Source organism: Phyllostomus discolor, chromosome 1, assembly GCF_004126475.2.
Source record: "Phyllostomus discolor isolate MPI-MPIP mPhyDis1 chromosome 1, mPhyDis1.pri.v3, whole genome shotgun sequence".
Classification (NCBI taxonomy): Eukaryota; Metazoa; Chordata; class Mammalia; order Chiroptera; family Phyllostomidae; genus Phyllostomus; species Phyllostomus discolor.
The window spans coordinates 1,214,429-1,224,101 of record NC_040903.2 but is presented as its reverse complement, the minus strand read 5'-3'; the positions used below and the strand labels follow the sequence as shown (position 1 = coordinate 1,224,101).

General features: G+C 67.1%; 1 protein-coding gene across 1 annotated transcript; it reads left to right on the top strand.

The window, feature by feature from the left end:
• The first annotated feature begins 285 nt into the window (after positions 1 to 285).
• On the top strand, positions 286 to 8,666 carry TNIP2 (TNFAIP3 interacting protein 2). Its single transcript, XM_028503765.2, has 6 exons — positions 286 to 657; positions 3,672 to 3,950; positions 5,630 to 5,719; positions 5,983 to 6,213; positions 6,304 to 6,423; positions 6,883 to 8,666. Exons 1-6 carry the CDS (start codon positions 379 to 381, stop codon positions 7,147 to 7,149), a joined length of 1,266 nt encoding a protein of 421 aa, XP_028359566.1. The 5' UTR covers positions 286 to 378; the 3' UTR covers positions 7,150 to 8,666.
• Positions 8,667 to 9,673: the final 1,007 nt, after the last annotated feature.

Here is a 9,673-nt window from a genome sequence, read left to right as displayed (position 1 = left end):
CGTCTTTGACCCCCCTCTTTCCCTCCTATCGGTAGTTACATCGGAGGCCGCTCAACCCCTCTCCACAGCCCCGCGGACGCTCCGAAAACGCCCCAGATGCGCCGCTGGGACCAGCCAGGCACCGGTGCCGGTGGACACGCCACCGCCTAGGATACAGTAAGGGGCGGAGCCTGGCTCTCTGCGGAGGGTGTGACCCGGCTCTGGGCGTTGGGCGGCTCCGGGCTCCGGGGTGGGCGTGGCCGGCACTCCGCCGCGGGCGGGTGGGGGTTCTCCGTGCGGGGCGGGGCTCGCAGGCTAAGGTTCCGGGGAGGCGGGGGCTCGCGGGGAGCCGGCGCGGAAGTGGCCGGCGGCCGCGCGCCCTGGTCCAGGCCTGCAGGCATGTCGTCGGGGGACGAGGGGCCCGGCGGACAGAAAGGGGCCCCGGGAGCGGCCGCCACTCTCTGCGGCCTGTACCACGAGGCCGGGCAGCAGCTGAGGCGCCTGCAGGACCAGCTGGCCGCCCGAGACGCCCTCATAGAGCGCCTCCGCGCCCGCCTGGCCGCGCTCGAGGGCGACGCGGCGCCGTCGCTCGTGGACGCACTGCTGGAGCAGGTGGCGCGCTTCCGGGAGCAGCTGCAGCAGCGGGAGGGTGGCGCCGTGGAGGCGGCGCTGCGCCAGGTGCGCCTGCTCGAGTGGGGGCTGTGGGCGCGCTCGGGTCCCGCAGGGGTGCGTGCGCGCGGCGCGAGGCCTGTCGTGGGGCTAAGGGATGTGGTCTCTGCTGGCTGTTTTAGTCGGTGTGTAAAATTATCTCGGTTTCACGGGCACGACAGGGCCAGAGACTCAGGCCTGGGGGTGCGATCACCCCACTTACTCAGACTCCTCCCGGTACCACTGCCTGTTGTGCCCCCTTCCCTCCTTCATCCTCCCGCCCCTCCCCCCGGCAACCGCCCGTTCGGTCTGTTTCGGTGCGCTTTTATGTGTTCTTGAGCGTCTCCGTATCAGTGAAACCATACGGCGTGGGTCTGTCCTTGTCCAACCTACTCCGCGGAGCACAGTAACGTTCCTACAAGTTGCGGTGGGCGCTGGGGATGCGGAAAGGGCCGGGAAAGGCGGATTTCTCCTTACGGAGCAAGCGCCTGTCCCCACGGAGAAAATAGATGGTGCAGAGCTAGTCTGGTGCCTCTGGGGACGCTGTGGGGGACGTGCGCAGCACGCTGTCGTGCGTGTGTGCGTGCGTCGTGATGCACGCGAGTTCACAGGTGTCAAGCACGGAGCGCAAGCTCTCGCACACGTGCCCGGATGTGACCGGCACGGGCCCCTGGCACTAGGGGGATCGCGGAGCCTCGTTCACTGGAACGCTCTCTGTGGGCGTGGGACGCGCCGAACGCCACGGGCCGTGCCCTTGGCCTCCCGCAGCCCCGGGTCCACACAGTGCGTCCACCTCCGAGGACCGGCGCGGTGTCGGAGCCGGCCGGGCTGGCGGCAGCGTAGCCGGACTGTAGAGCAGGTGGAGAGTGACCCAGGAAGTGGTTGTAAGGTCAGACGGGGGGCGGGGCGACTTGTGACAGCCTTGGCGCTTTGCGAAGCTGCTGACTGCACGTTCTGTTCGGCGCCCGGCTGGGCGGATGCAAAGAAGTTCCAGGTCCAGTTCTTGCCCTTGGAGCTGGGGATCAGCCTGCAGGCGGGATCGCCCCCCTCCCCCCATAGAGGTGGGGGGAGGGAGCAGGGAGGTGCTGGGGAAGGCGCTGAGTGCGGAGTGAGCACGCTTCCAGCAACCCGGTGTTGTCAGTAGTGTCAACTGCTCCCCCCCTTTAGACGCCTCGACACTCGTTCACACCGTGAAACGTTCTCCGTCGACCGGCGGATCAGCGTTCGCGCGCGGAGCCGTCCTTGTTTTCCCGGAGGAAATCCCGCTTGTCACGGTGGAGGGGGGCTCCTTGCGCTCTGGCGCTGGACTCCTTGGTCTGCCGGCCTTTTGCTGAGAATTCCCGCTCGCTGTTCAGAAGGGGTGTCGGTTTGCAGGCTCCGTGCGGTGTCCGCCTTGCTTGGGTCAGAGGGAAATTCCGGCCTCGCACAAACAGGAAGTGCTCCCTCCTCTTCCGTTTTTGGGGAGCCTGGAGAAGACCTGGTATCAGTGTTTCCTAAGTGTTTGGTGCACCTCCCCCGAGAAGCCATCGGCTCCGGGGCAACTGTTTCGTCTTCCTGAGGACCTTCCGTTACCGACTCAGCCTTCTTGTTAGCGAAAGGTCTCTCCCTCTCTCTCTCTGATCGAGCCCTGGCAGGTCTTCTGTTTCTCAGAGCCTGTCCGTCCCGTCTGGGCCACCCAGCTGGCTGGCCGGCAGCTGTCCACCTGCCCCTCTCCAACCTGTCTCGTTTCCGTGGGGCCGGTCACATCCGCACTTCCCACAGATGGAGGAGGCGCGGCGAGGTGTTGCTGCGGGTCCGTCTGGGGAGAGACCACGTGCTGTTCTAGGTTGTTCTTACAAACGCCCGGGAAGGACAAGTGCCCAGACGGGGGCGCCGCCCCTGGAGAGGGAAGCAGGGGGCGCGGGTGGCAACAAGGAATCCACGTTTTCCTCTTATTTCCCCCGCGTGTGTGTGACGCTTCCGTGGCCGCGTGTGTTTCTGTTTAAAACAGCTATGTGGACAGCAGTTTGGGGCTGCATCGGCAGTATTAGGGCCTCACAGCTCACCCTGCTGGGAAGCAGTGAGAGGGTTCTGGGGTCCCGGTGTCTCCTGCCCGGCAGGGCCACTCGCCCTCCCCCCCGCTCGCCCTGTCCCCACCCCCACCCGGGAAGCCCAGGCTGCTCCTTGGCGTTTCCAAAGCAGCTGGTTCGCATCTGTGGGCTGGACCTCCCTCTGGCCCTGTGAGTGCTGGAGGTTGCTCTGAAGATGGGGAAGCACAAGATTAGGGCCGGCACAAAGCAAATCACAACTTTAAGGACAGTTCTTTTTTTTTTTTTTTAAAGAAGTGATGGGATCTGGGTGTGTTTGGGTTTGGGGTTTGTGTGTCCCATGGCTGCCGTGGCAAAGTGCCTTCAACTCAGGGCTGGAAACAAAGGACGTTTCTCAGGCTCCAGGCGAGGGCTGGGCTCTAGGCTCCGGGCTCTGGGTGCCGGGGGCGGGGCTGGGCCCCTTCATGGCCTCCTCCACGCCGTGGTAGCCCTGCCAGTCTTGGTGCCGTCTGTCTTGTAGCTGCCACTCCTGTCTCTGCCTCTGCCTTCACGCGGCCTTCTCTGTGTCCAAGTGTGTCCCTCTTCTGACAAGGACAGTAGTCACTTGATGAGCCCAGTAGGACTTCACCTTAGCTGCTCACACTGTGAAGACCCCACTGCCAAATGCAGCCACACCCCGGGTAGCTGGCTTGGGCCGTGGACGTGTCTTTTGGGGGCTGCCCACCACGTCGGGGTTCCTGCCCTTCCCACCGGGAAGTGTCGGGAAACACCGCACTTTGTCATTCGGCGATGTAAAATCTACCACCGTGCACCTGCCCGTGAGAACAGGATTTTGGACGGGGCTTCAGGTAGACCGCCAGAGGCCGACAGCTCCAGCGACCCGGGGGCTCGGCCGCCCACGTCAGACTGAGCGCGCTCTCCCCGCCGGGCCCCGGGCGGGCATTCCCTACGCTCCACAGCATTTGCCTGTGACCTCACCTTTCATCAAGTAAGCTTTGCCTCTAAATCCTCCACCAGGAGATCGAGAGACTCTCTGAGCAGCTGGAGGAGAAGGAGCGAGAGGCCCAGCAGCGGGCGAGCCAGCCGGGCCACGCTCGCGAGCGGGAGGTGGCCCTGCTGCGCAGGCAGGTGGCGGAGCAGGAGCGGGCCCGGGCCGCCAGCGACGTGCTGTGCCGCTCCTTGGCCAGCGAGACCCACCAGCTGCGGAGGACTCTGGCCGCCACCGCCCACATGTGTCAGCACCTGGCCAAGTGTCTGGATGCGCGGCAGGGGGCCGTGGGGGAGCAGAGCCCGGAGGTAGGCTGCGGTGAGGGGGCTCGGGGCAGGGGCACCACCTGCTGGCCCGGCGGCCCTGGGCAGTCCCCAAGGCCGGCCTGCTGGGCCTGCTCCTGCCGAGGCAGAGCCTGTCCTCCCAGGGACGTCTTCTGGAGTGACGGCCCTCGCAAAACGCAATGGGCCAGCCAGGCTTCCCCAGCCCGCTCCACCCAGGCCCTGTGCCCGGGGCGTGGGGGAGGCGGCACCCGGGGCCCTCAGCCTTGGGGAGCACAAGGAGGCAGGGCCGGGTCGAGGGGCTGCCCTGCACACAGGCGCTCGGCAGGTGCGGGAACTGGGTGAGGCAGGGATCAGTGCCTCCCAAGGCCCCACGGGCAGGGGACTGAGCACAGCCTTCTGTGGGCCCCTGGCTGGCCCTGGGCCGCCTGTGGAGCTGGGGCTGCCAGCTCTGAAGTGGCTTTTGGGCCTGTCACGCACCAGGGGCTGTGGCTCAGAGGCCCAGCAGCCCCTGGGCTCCAGCGTCCTCGTCGGCAGAGCGCGGCATGCGGCCTGGCCAGGGGGTGTGCAGGGCGGCAGGCGGGCCCCCCGGTGGTGCCGGCCTGTGGGGAGAGGCGCCGGTGAGGGCCTCAGTGCCAGGAGCCCCTTGGGGTGGAGTCACAGGGATCCCGAGCAGGGATGTGGCGGGGGGCCCATGGAGGGATGGAACCGAAGCCGCCCTCCTGCTGCCTTCCAGCCCCAGGGCGGGCCTGCGGGCAGGTTGTGCTCCTCACGGAGGGCAGGTGGGAAGAGGCCTCGTGCCCCCCACGGGCCCAGGACGCCCCCACCGTGCAGGGCCTCTCGCCCGGTGCTCCCCAGGCAGGTGTCTGCGGCCGCACCAAGGCCCCGGAGGAATGCGCTCTGCTGTGCTCGGGGCAGACGGGGTGTGTCCCCCCCCTCCCAGCAGCAGGTCCGCTGGGAGGCCCTCTGCCCGAAACCACCCGTGTGCTGGGTGTGCTCCATGCCAAGGGACTCTCAGAAGGACACGCGTGTGCCAGGAACCACAGGAAAAAGTGCCCTCTGGGGGGAGCAGGCCCTCGTCTGGCTCTGAGTCACTGCCCCCTCCCTCTGGGGACCGCGCAGCGGCCGGCCTGGGGCCTGGCGGGGCCCGCAGTCTCCAAGTCAGCGTCACTTCCCAGCCCTGAGTCACCGGGGCTTCCCCGGTGCTGGGTCAGGACACACACTTCCTGTCATTCAAGGGAAATTCTCAGAGCAATGCAGCCGGCGCCCAGCCCGCTGTGCTGGTGACGGCACTGGCTCTCGGCAGCGGGCCGCCCTGGGCTGTGAGTTCTGGGTGGGACTCCCCTGACCCTGGTGAGGGCCGGCGAGGTGGGCCCTGGCTGTCTGCGGACACGCGGAGGTGGTGGGCCTGGCCGGTGTCCTTGGGGACAGTGGGGTTGAGCACGCTGCCCTCCTGACAGCTGCGGTGGTGGGACAGCCGAGGGTGGCCGCCGGTCGGGGCGTGGGGGGCACCGGAGGGCGAGGCCCACCGGCTCCAGCAGGCGGCGGGGAGCCCTTCCTGTCCACACTGTGCTGCTCCGGCAGAGGAAGGGCTGCCTCCTGCTGTGCCTGGGACCGCAGTCGCTGGGCCTGGCCTCCTCCCCTCTCGCTGCACGTGACTGGCACGTTTGGAGACCCCGTGTCTCCCCTGTCCCTTTCTTCTGCAGCCAGGACGCGCAGGCAGGGAGGCCTCTGTCCAGGCTGCGATTGAGAGGTTACGGGAAGAAAACCGACTGTTAAAGCAGAAGGTGACTCATGTGAGTGTCTGGCATCTCGGTGGAGGAGAGCTCCCGTTAGGAGCTGCAGGTTGGGCCACCGGGTGGTGGGCGTGGGCCTTTCCCCCCCTTCAGGGTCACCTGCCCCAGGGGGCGGGGCAGAACACCGGCACTAGGCCCCTTGCATTTAGGACGCTGCCTGCACCCAGAGCCGGGGCAGTGGCTTCCCCGCCCTAGGCCCTGCGGCCCGGTCCGCGACTCCCCAGCTCCGTGGCAGGGGCAGTGGCTTCCCCGCTCGTCCGCAGGTGGAGGACCTCAACGCCAAGTGGCAGCGCTACGACGCCAGCAGGGAGGAGTACGTGCGGGAGCTGCGGGCCCAGCTGCGGGGGCTGCCGGCCCCGGAGCCCGAGCTGGGGCTGATGAGGAAGGAGATCTCCCGGCTCAACCGGCAGCTGGAGGCGAGCATCGGCGAGTGCGCCGGGGCGGCGCGGGAGCTGGCAGCGGCGCAGGAGCGAGCGCAGATGCTGGAGCAGCAGGTGGGGCGGGGGCGGGGGCGGGGTCGCCCCACCTCCTCCGGCCGCAGACCGGGCGGCGCAGCGCGGCAACGGGGCGTCTGCTCTCCCCAGATCCTGGTGTACAAGGACGACTTCCTGTCGGAGAGGGCGGACCGGGAGCGGGCGCAGGGCCGGATCCAGGAGCTGGAGGACCAGCTGGCCGCCCTGCAGCGCCAGGCGTCCCGCGGGCAGGTAGGGCGCGGGGGCTGGGGCCGGTGCGGGGGTGCTCAGGGCTGCGTTCCTCGTCATGAACTTCGAGTCCGCGCCGCCCGCCGAGCGGCCGCCTGGAGGGGGCTGGCGGGGCGCAGTGTGGCGGGAGGGCCCGGGGGCTCGTCCTGGGCCGCAGGCTCCTCGGTGGGCGCGTCTTCCGTTGGCGCCCCTCCTTGCTGTGAGGTGGGGCCCCGGCCGCCCGGTCCCACGGATGTGGGGCCGAGGCCCGGGGTCACGTGCCACTGGGCTCCGCCCCTGCCGCCGGCCCTGTGAGCACGTGACGCGTGACGTCACCACGCTCTGCCGCGGGCTTCCGGGCTCTGGGACACAGCCGGGAGCGGGGCGAGGGGTGCCAGCCCCACTCAGGGACGGGGGAACCCAGGACCCGGCTTGGTGGCCTCCCGTGCAGCCCGTGTAAGCGGACCTTTGTCTTTGTTCCAGGACCCCCAGAAGCCAGGCTCCTGCCGGACTCACACAGGGGCCCAGCCCCCCAAGTACTCAGAGACCGATGCCGTGGAGTTGCCGGCACCTGCCGGCCAGCGGCCCGGGACCGGGTCCCAGTGTCTGGCCGCCCCCGGAGAGGGCGGGCGCCCCGGCGGCGCAGCCCAGAGCGGCCAGGGGGAGCTCCAGTGCCCCCACTGCCTGCAGGGCTTCGGCGACGAGCAGGGCGAGGAGCTCCTGAGGCACGCGGCCGAGTGCTGCCTGTGAGCGCGGGCAGGCACAGGGTGGGGGGCGCCCTCAGCACGCGAGATCCGGGCTGAGGGCGCTTCCGACCCCTCACCTCGGTCCTGCTCCAGCCGCGGACAGAGTGGGTCAGAGGGACCCGCGGCACCCGGGGTGGTGCGTGCTCGGGGGGGCCCGGCTCTGCTTCCGGCACAGAGTTCAAGGGGTCCGGCTGCGGCCGAGGTGACGGCCCCGCCCCCACTCTGCACCGGGGGCGCTGCAGCCTGCTGGGAAGGGGGCTGCCCGCGGGCGCCACACGCCGGCGCTGGGGGTGGGAGGGCCCCTCCAGGGGCGCAGAGTCCAGCGTGCGGCCGCCAGTCGCGGGCCCGGGCGGCCTCGGCGGGAGGAGCCGCTGTGTGCTCTGGGCACAGGGTGCTGCCGCGGCGCCGGTCACGCACCCCGGAGCTCAGGCACCCTCACTGCGTGTTCACGTGCTCATGTAATAAACGTGTTTGCTGCTGACTGCTGTGGGAAGGCGTGGTGGCCGGGCGCAGGGGCTCAGCCTCGTCCCCACTCAGGCGGGAGCCAGGCCAGGCGGGATGAGGGGCGCGCCCACTGTGCCTCTTGCCTGGACCACCCTCGTGCCGTCTCCGTCTGGGCAGGTCCTCGAGGTGCAGTAGGGGTTCCTCTCCCCTAGGGAGCCCCCGCGCCCCCTCTCCGGGACTCCGCCCGGGGAGACCCGTCAGTGGGGTGGGGAGTGGCGTGGCAGGAAGCCCCAGCCTCACCGGCCTGACACACCGGGGCGGTTCGCGGACCCCGAGTGCTGCAGCGAGAGGACGGGGGCATCCCACGCCAGGAGGGGGCCTGTAGCCCCTCGGCTGACCCCCGAAGTGGGCACGCTCGGGGGGACTGGCCGACCCTGGGCAGAGCAGGCCGGGAGCGGCAGGAGCTGGGCAGACGCTGCGGCATCCCTTGCACGGTGACAGTTCAGAACTCGAGTCTCAGGGCCAGAGGGCCTGTGCGCGCACCCCAGGGTTCCCTCTGAAACCGGAAGGGCCCCCCTCGGAGTCCGGGCGACGTCCCGGGGCAGCACTGAACAGCCCTTCGCTGAAGGAGAGTGTGCGGGCTCCGGGAGCCACGACAGAGGCCGGCGCCCCTGACGCGGGCAGCAGTGCCCGGGGCCGGGCCTGGCCTGGCAGGGCCACCGGTCTGTACACAAAATACAGCACGGAACACCGGAGGCAGAAGGAAGACACTTTCAGACACACACACAGTCAAAGCCCAGACCCAGGGGCCCGGACAGCAGGACGTGACCACAGGAATGCTGCAGGCTGCAGGTGGAACACAGCCGGTGGGAGGGCAGTCAGGGCCGGGGACGGGGTGTCCACAGCGACAGCACGCCGGCCGGACCGCCACGAGCCTCCTGGGTGGTGGCAGGGAGCGTTTAGTAAACTCAGATGACTGCGAGGTTTTCACCGACTTAACGTGGACTCTAAGGAGTGAAGAAAGCGTGTTATGATCTCTGGGGTAACCACTAAAATGGTGCTGACAGTCTTTAATTACACAGTCAGCAGGACACCGTTCTTGTTGAAGGGAACATGTTAGGAGAACTGAAGGGACGAAGAGGCGAGGAAACCAGCAGACAGCAGGTGGGAACTCGGGAGCCTCCTCACACCCAGCCCTGCCAGCAGTCACCGCGACAGGACACGGACCGGAGGCCAAGATGGAGGCATAGGCAGACACACTGTGCCTCCTCGTACAACCTAAAGAAAGGCAACAATTTAAAAACAAAGAACACCCAGAACTGACAGAAAAGTGAACTGCATGGAAGTCCCACAACCAAGGGGTTAAAGAAGAAACATTCGTCCAGACAGGTAGGAGGGGCGGAGGTGGGCAGCTGGGGTGCAGAGGTCTCATGGTGAGGCAGCAGCCGGTGGACCTGGCGGTCCCACGCTCACACGCAGATAAACCGGGAGGAACAACTGGGGAGCAAGACAGACCCACAACCCAGGGCTCCAGCACCGGGAAATAAAGCCTCAAACCTCTGACTGAAAACACCTGTGGGGGTTGCAGCAGGAGAAACCCAGCCTCACAGGAGAGGTTCTTGGAGAGACCCACAGGGTTCTAGAACACGCACAAACCCACCCACCAGGGAGTCGGCATAAGGAGGGCCAGATTTGCTTGTGGGAAGTGGAGGAAGTGACTGAAAGCCAACAGAGAGCTAAGCAAGCAGCACTGTTCCCTCTCGGACCCCTCCCCCACAGACAGCACCACTATGCAGTATCCTGGTTGCCCTGTCCTGGAGAATTCCTAGGGCTCGGCCCCTTACTACATAACAGGCACGGAAACAAAAACAAAACAAACAAACCAAATGAAAGATCAAAGCTCCACAAAAATTCAACTAAGTGGTGAAGAGACAGCCAACCTATCGGATGCAGAGTTCAAAAGACTGGTAATCGGGATGCTCACAGAATTGGTTGAGTGTGGTTGCAAAATAGAGGAAAAAGTGAAGGCAATGCTAAGTGAAATAAAGGAAAATGTACAGGGAACCAACAGTGAAAGGGAAGAA